The sequence below is a fragment of the Globicephala melas genome, chromosome 4 (genome assembly GCF_963455315.2).
Source record: "Globicephala melas chromosome 4, mGloMel1.2, whole genome shotgun sequence".
NCBI lineage: Eukaryota > Metazoa > Chordata > Mammalia > Artiodactyla > Delphinidae > Globicephala > Globicephala melas.
The window spans coordinates 115,006,839-115,030,272 of NC_083317.1; the positions used below are offsets into that span (position 1 = coordinate 115,006,839).

The window sequence follows — 23,434 nt, forward strand, 5'->3', positions numbered from 1 at the left end:
TCCTTGCTTTTGGAATTTATCTTATATCTAACCTGAATTTGTACGCGCTAACAGGTAAAGCCAAGCTAGATGACGTAAGAAGTGCCTTAGAATGCATGTGCTCCATCCAAACCTTCACTAATGTCAAAATGACTGCATCTCAAAACTGTAAGATGTTGGAACTAAAACAGCCTAAGAGCTCATCCAGTGGCTTAATTACCTCTCCATCCTTCTGTCCCAACCCGGTTTCACAAGGACCACAGGGTCCTTCCATTTCAGGGCATGGCCCTCTCTGTTCACAGTAATCCTATTTGAAGCAAATACGTATTTTCAGATAAACAGACTTGATAAAATAAAGAAACCAATTAAACCACTTGCATGTAAAAATTCTAGGGTATATAGAATTACTTCACTTTTCCAGTCATCCTCCACTGAGTAAATACTATTAGAGAAGGTTTACAGATAGGTGTGGTTGTGAGTTAAAATCAGAGGAAAGAGAAAGTTAATTTAGATCAAGAACTGGAGCCTTTCATTTACCCCTCAAATCCCTAGTCATAGCCCTTTAGGAATCTGGAAATATAAATTCTCCATAAAGTAGCATGAATTAGTGTTCCTTTAGCATGGCATATTAATTTGCTGAAAATAGTCATGATTTTTCTTTTTTTTTTTCCAAAAGCCTTGTTTCATCCAAAGGTCTTAGAAACACTTCACAAAATTCCTTTAAAGTTGACAATCTGGTGTGAAGGCAAGCATGACTCCTATCTTCTTAAAAGTGTAGCCATTCCATTCATGGCATTGACCTCTTACCGTTGGGCCTCAATGTAGGAGTGGGGCATGTAGGGAGGGGTTGTGGAGACAGTGAGATGGGGAAGATTTTTGTACACAGTGGTCACAGATGCAGGCTCTGGAATCAGACAGTATGAGTTGAACAGGATCTCTAACTTCGCTGCTCTGCTCCTTAGTTTCCATCATCCAGAGAATAGAAACAAGATGATTATCTACTTCACAGAACAGTTGAGATCATAAAATGTTAGTTAATTCGTGACAACATAAGAAATCAAAAGTTGGCTGTTACTATTCTGAAGTGTATGTAGCATAAAAGGTTTTTCAGAAAGTATGCTGTCTCTCTAAACCAACAAATAAGTTAATCTTCTAAAAGTATAGCATCAAAGTGACACCTCTAGATGACTAACAGATGGGGATCATCACGTGACTGACATTTCCAACTGAAATTACCCAAATTCATAGCTTGATTTCAAATCCATAATGCCAACAAAATTCTCAGGTAGTTTAAGTCAGTGGTCTTCAACCTTGAGTGTGTATGAGCACCACTTGGAAGGCTCATGTGAAACCACAGGTGAGGGGTGCATTCCTGAGTTTCTGATCCACTGGGGCTAGGTTGGTGCCCAAGAAAGTGCATTTCTCCTGATTCCCCAGGTGACGCTGAGCTGCTGTTCTGTACTTTGAAAACCATCCTTGAAGATTATCTAACCTACACAGAGACAGACACACTCAAAACTCAGAAGAAAGAAATAACCAAAACATATGTTCACAGCAAAGACACCTACCCAAGTGGATCTGCTGGTAACAGAAGGACGCTACAGTTTGAAATATCGTACGAGTGCGTACACATGCGTGAGTGCCCACAATATTTACATAAAGGTAGTAGTGATTCCACAGTCCCTTCATTTAATGATATATTTCCCCAAAAAAACAAAAGCAAAGTCAAAAGAAAAGTAATAATAATTTGTTTATATTTAAATTCTACTCGAGAAAAGCATGAAAGACACTATATAATAAGCCTGGCAATGGATACAACTGTTTCTCTTTCTTAATGTAATTTTAGAATCTTAAAATTTATAATGGGGGGAAACTGTGGCGCCTACAAAGAGTTGCTCAAACACAGATTTAAAATACTGACATTATTAACCAGGAAAAAAACAAAGAGCAAGAAACCGAACATCCCTAACGAGCACACATTAAGAGTTAAAATGTGATTACTTGTTAAAAGGCAATATATCACCCAGTGTTGAGCACATGTGTTTCCAGGTAAATGAACATCTGAGAAAGCAAGTTTGCAACCTTCTCCAGGAAGCAGACGTTGACAGGCTTGCTCTCCACTTGGATTTATCATTTTCATGGGAAATAACCCAAAGAACTCACAAAGCATCAACTCTATGGCAGGTTTCAGTAAAAAGCCACAAGATTTTAAATTGCTTTTTAAAAGATGACTTCTCACCCACGCTGCCCCATATTTCCCAAGGAAATAAAAGCAGAAGTCCTAAAAGCAGCCAGACAGAAACACAGCGTCTGCATAGCTTTGAGTCCACGGTGTCTGAAGGTAATTTCTGATTGTGAAGTCCTCTTCCTCTCTCCCTCTATTTCTCTCCAGAACACTCCAGACCTTACTGATGAAAGCTCAGAAGACTGTCTATCATAAAGAGTGTAAACAGCTAAACTAAGACATTAAAAGGAAAATAACCAGATGCCACTCTGCAGGTTTTATTAACTACCACATACTGGATACATTCAAATCCTTCAGAATCAACAGAGTAACCAGGTAACTTTATCTCTAGAAGTATTTGACAAGTATATGTATTTGCACTATGATGTGTGTGTGAGTTTTTTCAAGTTTTCTTAAAGTTGGAAAACTTTCATAGCAATATCATTGCAGGTACTTATATGGAATATAAATTAAAATACAAGCTGCATTAACGATGTTAGAGATAACCATTAACTTCTTCACTAAAAAAAAAAAAATTTACACAGAACATGGAAATAAAATTCAAATGGTCTTACTTATTTTACCTTGAGTGTAAAATGAAATTTAATATAGATAGAGGGAGCCGAAATTCTCAATACCAAGAATACTTATTAAATAAGTTACAGTCTACGCAAAATGAGCATTCCCAAAGTAGAATTTCCAAAACCATCAGGGCATAAACAAAGGCAAGTAGCAGTAGCAAGGAAGGTTAAATCAGTGATCTTGTGTCAAATACTAGGGTTTATTTAGGTTTGTTTGTTTGTTTGATTTTTTAAGTTAAACAGGTGAGGAGGTATTGAAAATTGAAGCCATATTGTGACATGAATCTTCACTTGTTCTACTTTCAGTAATTAAAGGATGGAAAAAAGAATTCCACTGACATTTGGGGGAACTTAGCGCTGCCTTTGCTATATTTAAATCTTTTAAATGGAAGGATTTTTTTTAATTTAGATATTTGTACTTTAACATTACCATGTCATATTTAGGAATAACACTTTACACAGAATCAATTCCATTTGTTTTTGATGAATTAAAATTTTACAAATTTCATTTTAAATTTCAAAACTTAGATGCCAAATAATGTATTCAAGTCAAGTGTTAATTTCCTTTATAGCTGCCTGTTGTGGTATAACAACCTATGGAACCAGACAAGGACATGATTTTGGTATTTTATTTTAATCATATACACTCTATAAATCTAGAAAGTATGCCCAGGCTGTTTTGAGGAATGCCATCTGATGACTACATACAGAAGCCATTTCCTTATTTTTTTAGCATTTAAAAATTTGCACTGAATGATATTCAAGAAAACATATGTAAAACCTTAAAATTTACTGAGCAAAGTTGGAAAAGAGATTCACATGGGTTAAAATATTTGGAGCTAAAGAATAGTCTCTATGAGGCTGATTTTTGAACGGATGACTGAGCAATAGAGAAGCAGAAATACCTTCCAATTATAAAAGAAAAAAAATGTTTTCTGCTTTTTATTTATTTAACAACAATTTTTCCACAAGTGATGTTATACCAATTTCTTTTCACTTTTTACTTTTAAAATTCTACTCAGCAATTATCGGTCATTTCTCCTTAGAACCCTTTGAAGGTACTAGAGGAAAATGAAGTCCAGGAACAAGGATGGTGTAGGAAAAGTGACTGTGAATAGAAACAAAAAAGTTAGAAGGCGTGGAAATGAAGCTGCAGAAGAACAAAGCACAGCCCGAGTATTTCTCTTCTAGTTTTTATGTATGTGCACTTTTGCCTAAGATCAATAAATGTCCTATAAGAGGCAAAAATTCAAAAAACAAGAAACACAAAGTAGCCACACCTTCACACAATGTTCTTCAGGCTATTTTATTTTGCTACAGATAAAATATTTGTCACCATGAAATATTTTGAGATTTAATTTTCTGTGTTCTTCCTGTCCCAGTGAGGCTCAGACACCTCAATTTTTCTGTTCTTACTAACTCCGACCCAGTGAGGACCAGACACCTCAATTTTTCTGTGTTCTTACTAACTCCAACCCAGTGAGGCTCAGACACCTCAATTTTTGTCCAAAAATGTTACCCCCCGAGATGAGAGTGAAATCAAATATCTGGGACTGAAAATAATCACGCCCTCTGTCCCCCTCTAGGTAGCCAAGGAGAAACACAAGCCATGGACAACCTCACCACTGCGGCTGGGAATGGCAGCCTGTGCACCCGAGATTACAAAATCACCCAGGTCCTCTTCCCGCTCTTCTATACCGTGCTGTTTTTCGTTGGACTCATCACAAACAGCCTGGCAATGAGGATTTTCTTTCAAATCCACAGTAAATCCAACTTTATTATTTTCCTTAAGAACACAGTCATTTCTGATCTTCTCATGATTCTGACTTTTCCATTCAAAATCCTCAGCGATGCCAAACTGGGAACAGGACCGCTGAGAGCCTTCGTGTGCCAAGTGACCTCTGTTGTATTTTATTTCACGATGTATATCAGTATCTCATTCCTAGGACTGATAACTATCGATCGCTACCAGAAGACCACCAGGCCATTTAAAACATCCAACCCCAACAATCTCCTGGGGGCTAAGATTCTCTCTGTCGTCATCTGGGCATTCATGTTCTTACTCTCCTTGCCTAACATGATTCTGACCAACAGGAGGCCCAGTGACAAGAATGTGAAGAAATGCTCATTCCTGAAATCAGAGTTTGGTCTGGTCTGGCATGAAATAGTCAATTACATCTGTCAAGTCATTTTCTGGATTAATTTTCTAATTGTCATTGTATGCTACACGCTCATTACAAAAGAACTGTACAAGTCATACGTGAGAACAAGGGGCGTCGGCAAAGTCCCCAAGAAAAAGGTAAACATCAAAGTTTTCATTATCATTGCTGTATTTTTTATTTGTTTCGTTCCTTTCCATTTTGCCCGAATTCCCTACACCCTGAGTCAAACCCGGGATGTCTTTGACTGCTCTGCTGAGAATACTCTGTTCTACGTCAAAGAGAGCACTCTCTGGTTAACTTCCTTAAACGCGTGCCTGGATCCATTCATCTACTTTTTCCTTTGCAAATCCTTCAAAAATTCCTTGATGAGTATGCTGAGATGCTCCAATTCTGCATCCCATAAAAACAGGAAAAAAGGACAGGATGGTGGTGACCCAAGTGAAGAGACCCCAATGTAAACAAACTGAGGTAGTACTTCAGTCTATTAGTGTTTGGAACTCCAAACAGGCAAGCACTATGTGAAAATATTAATACTGACTAAGAAGTAGCTGAGTTAGTCATGATGACTCTTGAAACAAGTAACAGAAGGTGACAAAAGCAATTTTCTTTTACTTGTCCGGTACTGAAAGCAATCTTAAAATGCAGAAAAGTAACTGAACATGTAGCTGTGTAGCAAAACAAACTGCACCCAGTCACCATGCCACATGCAAAACTACACAGAAGTCAGACGTGTAGAGTTTTGGCAAAATGGGTAAACATATAATAACATTTACGGTAATTTTTAAAATATATTACTGATCACAATGCTATTATCAACTTATTGTAATCAACTAAGAATGATAGATCTGATAAAATCTTCTGACCAAATATTATACTTATATATGTATATATACTTAAACGTACTTACATATGTATATATATCCCGGTCCCTTAACCAAATGCTGACCTATTGTGATACTCATAAGTAACTGGGACATGCAAAGAACAGTAACTACTAACTTTTAATTATAAGTAAAAACTTAAGGGATTTAAACTAATTGAAATGGTAATTGATGAGACTAAATTTTTTTTCATTAAGTAGAGGTTTTAAAACTACCTTCTCAAGAAAAAGAGCAAAAATAGGAAAGCTATTAAAATAGTTGCCTTATGACATTCTAATACCAAAAACTTATGAATATATCCTTAACACCAGAGAAACCAGTTTGCTACTACTTTGACAACTTCAGTAAATACAATACCATCATCGATACTTATCCTTATTAACTAGCTTCTAGAAACTGCCTGCGAGTTGGGTTAATGAACATTTCCCTTATGAGAAAAACAAGTTAAACATGATTATGCAGTTGAACAGTATAACTATTAGCAGGAAAGTGATGAAAATGTCTGGAATTACCTGTTTGTGTAGATAATAAAAAAAATTACATTAAACTCTAAAACATACTTTGTGGGAATTTCTTTGTTCAAAGACACTAGATACTATGACTCATCTTTCATATACGCCTACATCAAACCCCTTTAAGAAAAGACAGCTGCCAACACAATCTGTTTTATTACACACTGTTGGGCAAAATCTCTTCTGAAGGTGACGTCTCGCATCCATTAGTTCATATGTAAATGAAAAAATAGGTCAAACTTATAATGTAGTCTGATTCCCCACAAGCCATATTATTTTTTATTATAAAAAAAGTACGTAACACACTTGGAAGTGGACACGATTCATCTCAATTATTTAGGCTCCTCAGAGGTGATTCCCAAATACAAGGCATAGAAACCGATATCTAAATATAATGTGAGAAGAAATAAAAATGGTGAGTTGTAGGAAAAGGAAGTTCACTGAACTCCAATAATAATCTATTTTATTCTGCTGAGTTAAATTTCAGTACATAGTTGAACTCATTTAACTCCCTAGATGGTAGCTATTCTCCAGCGGCCACATTTCCTTCTCTGGCACTTCTGCAAGCAAGCACTGGATGTCAGTGGAGATGCATATTCGACCTGCGGCTGGGGCAAAGGCAGTAGCCATTTCTGCCAGGTAAACCAATGGAATTCACTCTCATGTCACATGAGTAAGCACATTCTGTAAGAATACCAGGATATTTGAGCTGGAAGAGAAACTAAGGATCAACTAACCGGACCATCTTACTTTGTATATGGGAAAAGTGAAGGGCAGGTTTACTCCTCAATCCAGTCAAGTCAGGGGTAGAGAGTGGATGAAAGCTGGCCACCTCACGGTGCCAGGATCACATGAGGTGTCGGGAAACTACAGGATGGGCAGAGATTTCCTGAACAATCTTTCATTTTGGATTAAACTCATTCACTGAGATGACAATTTCCACAAGAGAAAGAAAAAAAAAAAGCAAAACAGAAAAGCTAATGGTATTACAGTACTTTTGTGGAAAAGAAATTGTAAAATGTTTGGAATTATCTATGTTTTTATATATAACATGAAACATTTACATTAAACTCTAAATCACACTTTGTTGATACTTCTATATCAAACATCAAACTGATCCCATTCAAGACAGACTGAGAGATCAGTATTTATGGAGCACTCATTATACACAGAAAATGTCACTATCTCTAGCTTTAATAACTTTAATATACACAATACATGTCACATTTCACAATAACTTCAAGAGACAGAAAGAGAGAGAGAGAGAGAGAGAGAGAGAGGGAGAGAGGGAGGGAGGGACGGAGAGAGGGAGATGCCAAATTTTGTAGACTCAGGTTCAGAAGATGAGACAAACAAAGTGTAGTCTTGCCCATGGCCTTAGTGGCTAACAAGTCCTAAGGATGCTGGTTATTGAAAGTTTCTCTCAGTGGTTTCTTATATAAACAGTCATAGGCAGCCGTGACAAACTCTAGCCTACAAGCCAAATCTAGCCTAGCACCTGTTTTGTACAGCCTGTGACTTAAGAATGGTTTTTACATTTTCAAATGTTTTCAGGAGGAAGAATAAAACTTTACGTTGCATTAAAGTATGAAATTCAAGTTTTTGTGTCCATAAGGTTTTATTAGCACACAGGCCACACCCACTCAGGTTTTATCTATGGCTGGTTTCCTGCTACAACAACAGGGTTGAATAGTTGTGACAGGCTGCAGGGGTCACAAAACCTAAATATTTACTAACTGGCTATTTAGAAGATTGACAACCCCTGGACTAGAACTCTAAAAACAGGGAGAAAAGCCCTATGTAGAGAAAGAACCCCCTCTTCATGCCTCTCGATGTTTCAGCAGTTTTGCACTGAAAACACCTACAGGTTCCTACGGCTGACCTAGATGATACGGTAACACCCAAAGTGGGAACTGGGATTACAATGAGGCTGGTGGGAACTAAATATATGCAAGTATACTTGCAAGCTGATAAGTAAAGAGAAACAGCCTGACTTTTTTTTAGAAAATGGGAAAAGGGCAAGAAAAAAATCAATTTCCAGGATAAATACAAATAGGCAATGAAAATATGAAAAGATATATACCCTCACTAATAAATAAATTTATATTTACATGACACGGCTTTTTTCACCTGTAAGTTTAGAACTGATTTAAAAGATTTTTAGTAATAGTGCTGGATAATCCTACTTGGTGAGACTATAAATGGGTACAGTCTTTCTGGAAAGCTTTTTGAAAATATTCAACATTGCAATGCACAGCTTTTGACCCAGTAATCCCACTTCTAGGAAACTTCCTATAAATATATGTTGGAACAAAATACAAAAATACATGGAGAGGTATTTGCTCTACAGCATGTTTTCAACAGAGGAAAAATGGGGAAAAAAGAAAATCTAAACGTCCATCAGTAACAGCTTAACTAAACTATGGTACCTTTATATAGTGTAACTTTTTTAAAAAAAAACTTGTTAGCAAATCTTCATGTACTAACATGGAACGAAACAAAGAGCTAATATGTCAATACATAAATATATACATATATATTTGCACACACACTGGTAGGTATATGTAAAGGGAATTAACTTTCACTTTCTACTACATATGTCTATATTTGAATTCTTTACACTGGTTTTCCTTTTATAATAAAATTATGAAACTGGATATTAATATATGTGTTTCAGATAGTAGTGTGAATTTATTGCCTGTTTCCAGTTCTATGTAGAGATTTTCTAACATTAAATTTATTCATACACAGATCACTACAGTTAATGTTAAACTGCATAATTTATTTTAGATTATTACCACCTTGGGCTAATTCATTGTGGGATTTTAAACACTTTCATATAATCTGAGAAAGTACCGTGGTATCCTTTGATGGGAAGTAAAAGGCTCTTCTATGAGTACAGGAGTTCCCACTTTGCCTTTCATTCCAAATGAAAGCAAATACTTCCACATCTTTTCAATTGTCATTTATATGGTAGTGGTTACATCAACATGAACATTATACTGTTGACTCTGATCCAAAAGACAATCCCTAAGGAGACAGCAAATGCAAAAAGTAGTTTATTCCCATTTGGCAGGCTTCTAATTTCTATGACTTTTCCTTACATATCTGATTCTCTCCTGATCCTACTGCTATGAACCAATTTACGTTTTCAACCTGGCACCTCACTTTGAGACTAAGAGTTTCACAAGTCCCTGAAACTTTATAGTGGATTCTATCTCCTCACTCATCAATCAGTAATACGCAGCTCAAAAACTCCAGAATTTGGTAAACAATTCCACATTCACCCTGTCTCTGGCTTCTGACAGACAGGAGAGAGAGAGGCTGGTTCCAAGCGGGGGCTCTGAAACCAGACCATGAGGGTTTACAGTGGGCTTTGGTTGCAGGACTTTGGGCAAACTGCTTAACGTCTGCACCTCCATTTTCTCATCTGTAAAATGGGACGGATCTCTGAGACTGCTGTAAGAATTAAATAAGACCAGATAATCCCTTATAAAGTCTAGCTTGTGTGATTTAATTGGTTTTGACTAAATTCCCTTTGAGCTTGATAGGATTTTAAATGTTTAGTTTAGGAGCTTGCCAAATCGGAATAATTTCTAGGACCCTTCATCCGTTATCTTCTGTGATTCACTCCTGTCTTTTGTGCACTATCCCCACAGGTGCACACAGTATTCCATTTTTCTTTTAATTTCATTTAACAAGAAACTTACTAACACGTACCATTTGACGGACATTATTCAAAGCACCTGACAAACGTTCACTCATTTTATCCCCTCAACAACCCTATAAAGCAAATACTATTACTTATTTTCATTGTGAAGAGGGGGCACTGGTTTCACAGAGAGCATAAGTCACTTGACCAAAGTCACAAGTAAAGGTGGAATAAGGAAATGAACCCAGGCCCTCTGGCTCCTGAGGCGGTGCTCCTGTCCCATCACAGCCTCTAAGGTACGGCATCAAGGGTGAAGGACCCTCCCTCAGGGGGCACCAGCACCACTGCGAACTAAGAGACTGTTGGCTAATACGTTTGAAGCACGTGGACATAAAGGAGTGAGTGATTTGTTGGATACTTACTACAGTCAAACATTGTGAAACCTACTACATTTAAGAGAAGATACTTCTGTAACTCTAGAAATGCCACCGTAAATCAGTTCCTCCTCTTAGGTTTCCCACATTTCGGTTTGAAATTTGACCAAAAAGTGATTTCCAGTTTTCATATTATGAAACTATCTTGTACAGCATTTCCCTTGTTTAAATTGAAACTATTCTGAACCTGCATCTAAATAATGGATTTGGAGCCATTAGGAAATTTATACTTAATTGACATAGATCTAATCCCTCTACTTAAATTTTTTTAAGTTTGCTTTTATTCTCTACTGAAGCAAATAAAAGGATATATGTTTAAATTATGTTCCGTTACATTAATAAAATCCAGAATCTGTATTTCCGAAGGATCAATTTATTTGAATCAAACACCAATTTTTCAGACTGTGCCACCACACTGGGTAGTTCCAACCAAAATTATCAGGCATCCTATTCCCTCATAAAAATGTCTGGTGGGATATGTAATTTTATTCTCAGAATTCCAAGCTAAGTCACCCAAAATGCTCGATCAAGCCAACGCGACGGTCTGGTCAAATTCTGTGGTAAAACTCATAGCAAGAAATATGAAGTGAAACTCACCATGGAGAACTCTACATTCCCTCATAGGATCTTCTGATTTCCTCTTTCCCTTTATCTATCTGGGGAGCAAACATTTCTTCCCAGACAACAGCTTTCTCTATACAAAAGCAGCAATTACATACTTCCAAAAGTTTTATAGAACTTGACCCAATGTTGACTGATGAAATTCCTGAAGTTTTCAGCACTTGGCATACAATCACAAATAAAGAAGAGACTTCCAAAAATGGCTTTCTAATAAGTGAAACAGTATATCTCCATTTAAATCTGCAATTCGCTCACCAGAGCAGTGAGTGGCTAACATTTTTTTCATGCTTCATATATAGTCAGCACTATTCTAGGCACTCATCTCAGCCTCTCAACACTGAGGTATGTACTATTATTAAACCCATTATACAGATGGGGAAAATGAGGCACAGAGCTACTAAATCATTTGTCTATAATCTACTACCCAATAATTGGTGAATCTGGAATTCTAACCCCCCAAAATTTGGGTCTTATAGCCCTTAACTCTTAGACGATACATCCTCTTATCTCTCAGAGATCGAAAGACCAAAAGACTAAGATACATGTCTACAGAAATAATCAGGTCATACCTAATGAACACACATTTCTGAAAAAAGCAGGCTACAAGGATGCAGATGACGGTGCTGTCTGATTTTAGAGTCAACTCTTATTCTCCTACAATTTGGGGCTGTTTTCTGTACATTTCTCCCTATTATTATATACAAAAGGCACTAAAAATTCCATTGAACATGTAGAGAAGATAAACTGCAGGGAAGTTATTATATGAGAAAATATAAAAACAACTGCAACTAAACTGACTTACTCAAACCAGAGTAGATTAACAGTATATAAGTTTAAAATGAGAGAGCTTCCTTATTAGAAAATCCCCCAAAGGTTTGCATGTGAAGAGGTTCTAATGGCTCACACTGCACACGTGAAAATGAGGAAGGAAACTGGGTATAAGAAAGCAGAACGACATTTGCTTCACATGGCCTTCATGGGCTGAACTAATGACTGCCTCGATCGGAAGACACTGAGCTGAGCATCCTCCCAAACAAAGGTGAATTTCAGCTGTTATTATGAGTGGCTTGCTTATAAGTGATGGCATAGGTTCAAGGGGAAAAAAAATGCTTTAAGGTTAACATTCTACAAACCTTAGATTATGAGCCTAGGAAATTACATAATGTACAGCAATCTGACATGAGTAACTTTACCTCTTAGCCAGCTTTGTTTTACTGCCATGCCAAAAGCCGAACTTGTGAATGGCGTAGAACCACTTATTTGGATTTCATCAGGGTGTGAAAGTAATGGTACTGTTACAAGTACCAAAAATGTACTATGTGCTTTAAAAATTCTGGCCAGAAACAACATGGGACTTCTCAAATGATCTATTAAATGGGATGAAGACATGTAAGGTGCTAACATGCTGCAAACCTAAAGTCTGCTTTTAACAAGTAGTGTTTTGAAATCATGAAATGCTTCTTGTTTTACTGTGTGTGTATGTTTATGTGTAACAGCTGACATTGGAAAGCATGAACGACACAGTGATGAAGGGCTTCAACGGGTCTGAGAGGTGCCCCAGGGACATGCAGGCAGCGCACCTGGTGTTCCCAGCCATCTACACTGTCGTTTTCTTCCTGGGCACCCTGCTGAACACTTTGGCCCTGTGGGTGTTCATTCACATCCCCAGCTCCTCCACCTTCATTGTCTACCTCAAAAATACTCTGGTGGCCGACTTGATCATGACGCTCATGCTTCCGTTTAAAATCCTCTCAGACGCGCGCCTCGGACCCTGGCAGCTCAGAGCCTTTGTGTGTCGTTTCTCTGCCGTCGTCTTTTATGAGACCATGTATGTGGGCATCACACTGCTGGGGCTCATAGCCTTTGACAGGTGCCTCAAGATCATCAGACCTTTTGGAAAATTCTTCGTACAAAAACCTGCTTTTGCAAAAGTGGTCTCAACCCTCATCTGGCTCTTTTTGTTCCTCCTCTCCCTGCCAAATATGATCTTAAGCAACAAGGAAGCAACACCGTCATCTGTGAAAAAGTGTGCCTCCTTAAAGGGTCCTCTTGGGCTGAAATGGCATGAAGTGGTGAACTACATTTCCCAGTCCATTTTCTGGACTGTTTTTGTCCTAATGCTTCTATGCTATATGGTGATTGCAAAAAAGGTATACAATTCTTATAGAAAGTCCAAGAGGAAGGGCAGCAAAAACAGCAAAAGGCTAGAAGGTAAAGTATTTGTTGTCGTGGCTGTCTTCTTTGTGTGTTTCGCTCCATTTCATTTCGTCAGAGTCCCATATACTCACAGTCAAACCAACCGTAAGACTGACTGTCGATTGCAAAATCAACTGTTTCTAGCTAAAGAAACCACCCTTTTTTTGGCAGCAACTAACATTTGCATGGATCCCTTAATATATATATTCTTATGTAAAAAATTCACAGAGAGGCTACCATGTATGAAAGGGAGAAAGATTGCAGCATCCACCCAGGAAAATCCTACGAGTCAGTCAGACAATATAACCCTAAGCTGATAACTTTATCATGGTTAATGATTGACTGACAAGACTTCAAAAGACAATTTACTTGGAAATCAAATGTAAGCAGTGAAAGAAAAGATGGCTTCGAGCAAATGCTTTCTTACATTTTACTATCCTCGCGTACAGAAAGGATTATATAAATTTTAATTCCACGTAGATCTGTTCATAAGCCGAAATGAAGTATCCGTAAGAGAATGCAACGGGAAGCAAACAGCCACTAGAAGTCACCTTTTCAAGAGTGTTCACTTACACTTTGGAAAAGATTTATCGTGGGGAAATGTATATTCCTAAAAATACATATCTTCTAATTATGAAAAATACATTCCTCCACTCTAAAACACCTCACATTCTTCTGCACATGTAATTCAAACAATGCTACTGCTTTTGTATCCCACCTGCTGATTTAAAAAGAAAAAAACCCGAAAAACCCACCTTGTGAGTCCTTTGGTGAAAACTGTGGCTAGAGGTTGAAAGGGATGCTAGATGTAAAGCGTCTGGGGAATAGGTCAGAAAGCCCAGATACCTGGTGAAGGCGCTTCTTCTTAGAGTTACAAACAGCCTCTTCCCCAGTACGCAGCTACACCATAGGAGGCACGAGCAGCATTACTAAGCCACATAAAACATTGTACTGTAACACTTCGCTTCCATCCTGAGTGTGTACAAATTCAAGGGCAAGAATACTGTATTCTGATTCTTTGGAATCGCCCCTCTGCCCAGCAAATACTCTAACGGTGGTTGAATATTCCACCTACTCAGCAAAGCCTTCCTGGGCCAGCACCTCCATGCTCCTTCCTCATGTCTCTGGGTGAAAATAATTACCTCTTCCACTGCTTGGGTATGTTAGGGCCCTCAATGCCGAGTTCCTTTTACTAGCTTGCTGTATTCTTTTTTTTTTTTTTTAATAGATTTATTTATTTATCTTTGACTGCACTGGGTCTTCGTTGCTGTGAGCGGGCTTTCTCTAGTTACGGCGAGTGGAGGCTACTCTTCGTTGTGGTGCGGGGGCTTCTCACTGCGGTGGCGTCTCGTTGCGGAGCATGGGCTCTAGGCACGCGGGCTTCAGTAGTTGTGGCACGCGGGCTTCAGTAGTCGTGGCTCACGGGCTCAGTAGTTGTGGCCCGCGGGCTCTAGAGCGCAGGCTCAGTAGTTGTGGCGCGTGGGCTTAGTTGCTCCACGGCATGTGGGATCTTCCCAGACCAGGGCTCGAATCCGTGTCCCCTGCATTGGCAGGCAGATTCTTATCTACTGTGCCACCAGGGAAGTCCCTAGCTTGCTGTATTCTTGACTGCAACCTCCAAAGATGGTTAGGATTTTTTAAGAAAGACAACATATTTTGAAGACAGAAAATATGTCATGTTTTTTTGGTATCTCCCACAATACTTCCCACAGAGGATAAATTACAAATGTCTTAAATAGAATATGTCATCGTTATGCCATTCTTGGTACACATATAGATAGAACTGCTGACCCACGATCAGTAACATCTATACTGGGAAATTTTTAGAGGATGGTGACCTACTTGTACTTATTTACCTCCATATGTTTTCCTGAATCCCTCTGTGGTTCAAAAAAGAGCTGCTAAAGTATGTTTATCTGGAATTGTAGATGCTGATTTGCACCTTCTAGATAAAATGTACAAAGGAGTAGTCATGCTCTGTAGAAGTGCCACTAATTCCAATACAACCATCAGACTGTGAACTCCAGGCCTCTTTCCATGGCCTCAAAGGCCCTGAAGGCCCTGGATCTTGTCCACCTTTCTGGCCTTTTTTCCTAAGCATTCTTCCATCCTTGGAAATTCATACTCTTGTGTAAGTTTATAATTATCAGAAAATGCCATGCTCCTTTTTTGCCCCCATGTCATTGCACTTGCAAATTTCCCTCTGACTCACCAAGAAAACTCTTATCCATCCGTGGAACCCTAAGTTGCCATCACTTAAACCATGAAATCTCATCTGGCTAAATTCCCACCACCACCTCAAATCCAATCACTCCATCATCTGTGTGTTGTCACACCTCAATTATTATAATGATCACACTGCTTTGTAACTACTGGCTCATACATGTATCAACTCTTTTCATACCTTATGTGTACTTTTGAGAACAGAAATTGTGTCTCATTGTGCAATCAATAAATATTTGATAAAATGCCAAACTGGCTTTATTTTTACATACTAGAGAAGCAAAAGGGAAGCCAATTTTCACTGATGTTTTTCTTATCAAATGATAATATAAACTTCTTGAAAGCTCAAGCTCTTTTTAGTTGGTCTCCTATACATGTACACAGGGGCCTGGGAAGTGTGGGTGTTCTTGGGTTCACTAGTGAATGACCGGGAAGGAAGCAGGATTATTAAACAGTACACGTATAGCTTGGGGGCTAACGTCTATCATCATTTCAGTTTTAAAGCTATTGACAAAATGCTTTAGCTATGTATTGTCGGTTTTGGTTAAGTAAAATTTGTAACTGTAGCATATTACCATCACCAAAACTCTTAGAAAGTACTTTGACATCTGATTTTCATTTGCTAAAATAAAAGAATTAAGTCATGATAACTATTAGAGATGTCACTAAATCCATGTTACCTTTACTGAGTACATTATACAATCATGAGCAGACTCTAATAATGTATAAGTAACTGCATCTAAGCCACATTTCAAACTATGCTTGGGAATATGACCCATGTATTTCAGCTCTAATAATACTTTCAAAATACACTGAATGGATATAGATAATGAATATAATTTTTGGGAAAGATCTTTCAAGATAAAATTTCAATAGGAAATGTGTCCACCACAAATGCAAATATTTCATTAAATTATAATAATATTACAGTCAAAAGCAGAGTTCCTGACGTGTAAAATGAAATAATCTACCAAGAACTTAGAGAAGAGTCAGCTTAAAATCACATTCACAGAATGAAGAACAACTATTTGAGGAGAGCTTCCCAGACTAGCAATCACAAATACTAAAATCTAGAATACTTACAGAATGGGGAACTATACCATAGCCATTAATGAGACATAGAAGCGAGGGAAAAGTGGAAAAAAACATTAGTAGCTTTGGTAAAGTCTGTAAGCTCAGAGCACAATTAAGGGCTTCTGTCAAAAGCTAAACTGTCATCATTTTGACTGGATAAGGCCTTCCAAATACCCCTGATGCAGGAGAAGTGGGAGAGGATATTGTCCCATGCAGAATTAGTCTTCAGAAACCAAGAGAAATTACTGTAAAAGGGGAAGGAATTCTGCCCATTTTTTGATTGGGTTGTTTGCTGTGATGGTATTAAGCTGCATGAGTTGTTTGTAAATTTTGGAGACTAATCCCTTGTCAGTCACATCATTTGCAAATATTTTCTCCCAATCTGTGGGTTGTCTTTTCATTTTGTTTATGGTTTCCTTCGTTGTGCAAAAGCTTTTGAGTTTAATTAGGTCCCATTTGTTATTTTTATTTCCATTACTCTGGGAGACAAATCAAAAAACATTGCTGTGATTTATGTCAGAGAGTGCTCTGCCTAGGTTTTCCTCTAAGAGTTTTATAGTGTCCAGTCTCACATTTAGGTCTTTAATCCTCTTTGAGTTTATTTTTGTGTATGGTATTAGAGAATATTCTAGTTTCATTCTGTTACATGTAGCTGTCCAGTTTTCCCAGCACCATTTATTGAAGAGACTGTCTTTCCCCCATTGTATAGTCTTGCCTCCTTTGTCATAGATTAATTGACCACAGGTGCATGGGTTTATTTCTGGGCTTTCTATCCTGTTCCATTGATGTATTTTTTATGTTCTGTGCCAGTACCATTACTGTTTTTATGACTGTAGCTTTGTAGAATAGTCTGAAGTCAGGGAGCCTGATTCCTCCAGCTCCTTTTTTCTTTCTCAAGATTCCTTTGGCTATTTGGGGTCTTTTGTGTTTCCATACAAACTGTGAAATTTTTTGTTCTAGTTCTGTGAAAAATGCCATTGGTAATTTGATAGGGATTGCACTGAATCTGTAGATTGCCTTGGGTAGTACAGTTATTTTGACAATATTGATTCTTCCAATCCAAGAACATGGTATATGTCTGTGTGGTCTGTGATTTGTTTCATCAGTGTCTTATAATTTTCAGAGTACAGGTCTTTTGTCTCTTTAGGTAGGTTTATTCCTAGGTATTTTATTCTTTTTGATGAGATCATAAATGGGATCGTTTCTTGAATTTCTCTCTCTGATCATTCACTGTTAGTGTAGAGAAATGCAACATATAAATAGACATTTCTCCAAAGAAGACATACAGATGGCCAAGAGGCACATGACAAGGTGTTCAACATCGCTGTTAGAGAAATGCAAATCAAAACTACAATAAGATATCACCTCACACCAGTCAAAATAGCTACCAACAAAAAATCCACAAATAATAAATGTTGAAGAGGGTGTGAAGAGAAGGGAACCCTCCTACACTGTTGGTGGGAATGTACATTGGTACAACCACTATGGAGAACAGTATGAGGGTTCCTTAAAAACCTAAAAGTAGAGCTGCCATATGATCCTGCAATCCCACTCCTGGGCATATATCCAGACAAAAACATGGTCTGAAAGGATACATGCACCCCAATGTTCACTGCAGCACTGTTTACAATAGCCAAGACATGGAAGCAACCTAAATGTCCATCGACAGATGACTGGATAAAGAAGATGTGATACATATATACAATGGAATATTACTCAGCCATTAAAAAGAATGAAATAATGCCATTTGCAGCAACATGGATGGACCCTAAAGATTGTCACACTGAGTGAAGTCAGACAGGGAAAGAGAAATAGTGTATGATATCACTTATATGCAGAATCTAAAAAGAAATGATACAAATGAACTTATTTACAAAACAGAAACAGACTCACACAGTTAGAGAACTAACTTATGGTTACCAGGGGTGATGGGTGGGTTGGGGGAGGGATAGACTGGGAGTTTGGGATTGACATGTACACACTGCTATATTTAAAATGGGGAACTCAATATTATGTAACAAGCTAAACGGGAAAAGAATTTGAAAAAGGATAGATACATGTATATGTATAACTGAATCACTTTGCTGTACACCTGAAACTATCACAACATTGTTAATCAACTATACTCCAATATAAAATGAAAAGTTAAAAAAATAAAATAATGAAAAAAAAGGCGGAGGCTGGGGAGGAAGAGGCAGAGAAGCAGTGTGAATTCCCAACTCAAAGAAGTTAGATGGCTGATAAAGCGATCATGACATCAGAATATAAATTATTCAGTCTTATTAATCTCATCACTTCATATATTCCATATGCATTTGAAAGCAGCTCGTTCCATAACTTTCTAAAATCTTCTTTCTAAAAATGCCTGACCATCAACCCAGGTAAACTGTACTCTTCCAGTAAGTTAATAGATCAAAGCTCACATAGATTAGATCTTAACAGAACAAAAGCCCCACAGCAGAGGAACCTGCACCCAGCTGTGTTTAATAGCTAAGGGAGTACACACTGAAAAGACAGCAGCCCTTACAAATCAACTGAAGTGCCTGGAAACACAACTCCACTTTTTAAATTTTACATGGAAACCAAATGTAGGTAATATGAATATAGGACACACGTGTTAAATCAGTAGTTTTCAAACTTTAGCAGGTACCAGAGCCAGCTAGAAGGATTCTTAAAACACAGATTGCAAGGCCCACCTCCAGAGTTTCTGATTCAGTAGGTCTGGGGTGAAGCCTGGGAATAAGTTTCCAGGAGATAAGGATGCTACCGATTTGGGCCACATGTTAAGAACCCCTGTGCTAAAAGTTCCTTGAGGTTCATACATCCGTAAGGACTGATTCACAGCACAGCACTGCACTCCTGGACATGAGTGCCCAAGGGTGAGATCTGTCAACAGGAGACAAACAACATTGTTACAAAGAGAGCAGGACAGATATAAGGTGACAGGCAGTGGCAGGAACTACAGCTACCTGGAAAGTTCACGTCCCACTTAGGGGGGCATCTACTACTCAGTGCCAGCTGTTGGCACGGGAGGGAACTGGGGCCCAGGGTTGCCAGTGGGTAGCCACAGCAGCAGTAAAACCAGTATCAGCAACGACAAAAACAGCACACATTACTTACTATTTACTAGGTACCAGGCAAGCATGCCAAGAGCTTTAAATATACTGGTCCGTTTAATAATCCCTGGGAGCCTATCAGGTGCTATTGTTATTTCCATTTTAGAGATAAAGAAGTTGAGAAACAGAGAAGTTAAGCAACTGGCATGGGGTCACACGACTTATAAGTAGCAGGGCTAGGACTCTTAATTCAGACTCTGGCTTCTGAGCTCATATTCTTTTTTTCTTTTTTTTTTTTTTTTTTTTGCGGTACGCGGGCCTCTCGCTGTTGTGGCCTCTCCCGTTGCGGAGCACAGGCTCCGGACGCGCAGGCTCAGCGGCCATGGCTCACGGGCCCAGCCGCTCCGCGGCATGTGGGATCTTCCCGGACCTGTGCCACCAGGGAAGCCCCTCTGAGCTCATGTTCTTAACCACTATATTGACAATCGCAGATCTTCTAATGTTTTCAAGAGAAATCATAAATCCAGTCCACTCCACCATATTTCCTGTTATTTTCAAAGCTTCCGTAGTCACCCCTCACACTCCCTGAATCCCACAAAACAGTACCTTCACGTGTGGACCCTAGTGGTCCGCATGCTGCCAGCTAATCATCCTTGACCTAGAAGCTGACAAGCACCTCCCAGGACCTTACACTCCTTTACTGAATGCTTGCTATGTGCCACGCACCATGTTACGTATGCACCTTACAAGGGTTATCACCTTTCTACTTCTCACTATTACCCCAGGAGACAGATACTACAGGGCTCCCTGTTGGGGAGAAAAAAAAGAAAAGAAAACGGAGGCACCAAGTGAACAGATACCTTGACCCTGGTGCCCACGACCCCACCAGCAAGCAGAGGCAGAGCTGGGACAGACACCCCGGAAGGTGGCCACAAGACCACACCTCAGTGGCTCTGCTGCACTGCCTCTCTGACAGTCGGGACAAACCTAATTCCTCAAGGGGTGACACCTCAAGCCCCAGCTGTGAGAATGGTGAAGAGGGGGGCTCCTGAAAAGGGAGGTCTCAACACAGGAAAAGTTTCAACAGCTCAGGGGTATGAACAGACCAACCATGGACCTTCTGAGCCCTCTGGGGGCCCCTCTGGTTCTTAAGAGGAGTAACAGCCCAAAGAGTGGGTTGACTCGCTCATTTAGCCCATCACTCCTTCATCGTGTGCTTCGTGCAGGGCCCTTGGCCTCCCTGGAAGCCGCACACACACCATAATGAATCCAAACGTGGTTCGTGGAATAAGAGACATAATTAGCTCACCCAAGAAGCTCGGAGGAAAAGGCCGCTATTGCCAAATGGAGAAACTGAGCAAGGGCTCACAGGAGATGGACGTGTGAACTGGACCCCGGGGGAAAAACAGAGGCTTCAGAAGGGAACCCCGCGGTGCTCTGAGCAGTTTGGAGGAAGGCTCAGGTGAGGGTGGGCGCTGTGCTACGGCCGAGCGAGAGGGGCCAGGAGGGCCTGAGGCTGCAGCACGTGTGTGGGGAAGACAAGCCTGGGAAGGGAACTGGGACCTCGGTGCACAGCACTTCCGGGTTGCTGGGGTGTTCGGAGCTCTCCGTGAGCCACTGAAGGTGGCTGAAGTGAAGACTACTGTTCTCTATGCCGTGCTTTAGCAAAAGCAACTTGCCGGCAATAGGCAGTTCTGAATTAACGGAGCCACTGAGGCCAAGAGAGCAGTTAAAGAAGTCTTCCATCTATGCAGGCGAGAGCCAAGGGGAAAGAAATCTGACATGGAACTTAGAGACATTTTCAAAAAGAGACAAAGGTCTTGAGTCCAAGATCACTGGAGAGTATGGGTTTACATGTAAAACGTATGTGATTGATACGCAAAATGTATTCTCAATGGGGTCCATAATCCCCATCACACCCCCTCCCAATCAAGATTCATTGCTTTGAAGAAACTTAGCTTGGGTGATGTCCTTGATCGTGACGGGCGTGTTGAATGTGAAGTCCTAGTGAGAGAGCTGGGTCAAGGAGTCCAGCCAGTAGGGGCAAAATATGGATCCAGGGCTCTGAAGACAGGGCTAGATCAGAAGCCAAGGGAATCATCTTTTCTAAGAAAGGGAGAGAACAAGGAATGAGCTAAGCACCTCAGAAGCCATGCTGCACCAGTCTCGTGACAGACGAGATAGAAAGAGAGGAGCGATGCCTGGGATTGTGGGGGCGGGGATTGCCGACAAGGAGCACCAAGACGTTCCTTGGGAAACTGAGGAACAAGAGAAGTTCGAGGAGGAAATGAGAGTCAGCAGAATCCCACAGTCTGGGAAGGTCAAATGTGACAAATCTACAACTGTGAGGTCAGTGGTCACTCTAAGAAGGAGGTGGCGTAGAGCCCCAGTCTGCAATAGGAAGGGCGGGACGACAAGCTACTCTTGTGAACTCAGTTCACAGGAGTTCCAAGGAGGAAATAAGAACAGCTGTTATATTAGCTCGGCCTTTTCCAAGGGTTTCTAAGAATAGGTGGAGTAGTAGCTCCTTGCCATGCTTCCTATGCAGTACAGTGTGAAGATGCTCCATGTGAAATGGCCCACAGAGCAGAGGCGCAAATCACATGGTGAGTGTCACCACACAACCAAGAGAACCAGCTTCAGTCAGAAAATGGGTGTGCCCTGGGCTTCCCTGGTGGCGCAGTGGTTGAGAGTCCGCCTGCCGATGCAGGGGATGCGGGTTCGTGCCCCGGTCCGGGAAGATCCCACATGCCGCGGAGCGGCTGGGCCCGTGAGACATGGCTGCTGAGCCTGCGCATCCGGAGCCTGTGCTCCGCAATGGGAGAGGCCACAACAGTGAGAGGCCCGCGTACCGCAAAAAACAAAAAAAAACAAAAAAAAAAAAGGGTGTGCCAACACCCATGTGTCAGATAATCAAAATATTATGAACTTAACCTTGACTTTCTAGTTGCAGAATGTTTTTAAATTTTTAATCATTCCAACTTTATATTCATAAAAACACCCCCATTCGTATTCATTTACTTACTCTCCCTCTGATCAAAAAAAAAAAAAAAAAGCTACTGTTCACTAAGTACCAACCAAGTTTCAAACACTGTAGGAATTATCCTATAGTGTATTATCTCATTTAAACTTTACAATCTTACAAGGTAGCCATTTTTCAGAAGAAGAAATTGAAGCTCAGATATAATAATGATTTGCCCAAAGTAAGAAAGCACCTAAGTGGAGAGGCTGAAATCCACACTGGAAACTATGTGACACCAGTTACTGAGCTCTTATCAAGGCTGACACCGCCCCTCACAAGAAGATTTCCAAAGTGAGGAACTGGCCGGGTATAGAAGAGAGTATCAGTATGAGGGCGGAGGTCAGATGCAGGCACGTCTCCAGAGTCAGTCGCCAAACCATCCCTCCCCTTTAACTGACCATTACACATGAAGTTCTCATACCAGAAAAAGGTAACTGCTTTATTGAAAGCAAACCTAATAGATAAATCATTTCAAATGACAGATTAAACACAGTAATTCAAGCACAGAGACCTAAAGATACCAATCTCAGCCAGGAAACATTAAAGGGTTTGTAATAATTATACTCAGCACGAATTCTCAGCAACTGGATGGTGAGCCACAGTTAGAGCGATTTTTGTGTACAGAGAGGTGGAACAGGAAGATCTGGAGAGGATTTTACTGCAGCCCTTGTTGTATGTTCTGGCTACATGCAAAGGACATGGGCATCCCAGACAGATCATTTGAGCTATGTGTCAATTAGATCCCTGCTCATTTTTGTCTTGTAATGATGAGTTCATGTACTGTGAAAGACTAAGAGGTCCTTCGTGTGTGCATTTT

General features: G+C 39.7%; 3 protein-coding genes across 3 annotated transcripts in view; 2 read left to right on the top strand and 1 right to left on the bottom strand.

The window, feature by feature from the left end:
• The window catches only part of MED12L (mediator complex subunit 12L), a 327,428-nt gene that overhangs the window by 84,518 nt on the left and 219,476 nt on the right, over positions 1-23,434 (bottom strand). The gene's annotated exons all lie outside the window — the stretch shown is intronic.
• Positions 1,918-6,375, top strand: P2RY12 (purinergic receptor P2Y12). Its single transcript, XM_060298494.1, has 2 exons — positions 1,918-2,320; positions 4,371-6,375. The coding sequence occupies exons 1-2, from the start codon at positions 2,017-2,019 to the stop codon at positions 5,402-5,404; spliced, it is 1,338 nt and encodes a 445-aa protein (XP_060154477.1). The 5' UTR covers positions 1,918-2,016; the 3' UTR covers positions 5,405-6,375.
• Positions 12,025-16,089, top strand: P2RY13 (purinergic receptor P2Y13). The gene is made up of 2 exons (XM_030873229.2): positions 12,025-12,085; positions 12,543-16,089. Exon 2 carries the CDS (start codon positions 12,558-12,560, stop codon positions 13,557-13,559), a length of 1,002 nt encoding a protein of 333 aa, XP_030729089.1. The 5' UTR covers positions 12,025-12,085; positions 12,543-12,557; the 3' UTR covers positions 13,560-16,089.

Excerpts from the sequence above, each read along its gene's own strand:
- P2RY12 (XM_060298494.1), top strand. The coding sequence starts at position 2,017 with ATGTGTTTCCAGGTAAATGAACATCTGAGAAAGCAAGTTTGCAACCTT. Across the intron at positions 2,321-4,370 it reads TGAGTCCACGGTGTCTGAAG|GTAGCCAAGGAGAAACACAA; the intron begins GTAATTTCTGAT and ends GTCCCCCTCTAG.
- P2RY13 (XM_030873229.2), top strand. The coding sequence starts at position 12,558 with ATGAACGACACAGTGATGAAGGGCTTCAACGGGTCTGAGAGGTGCCCC.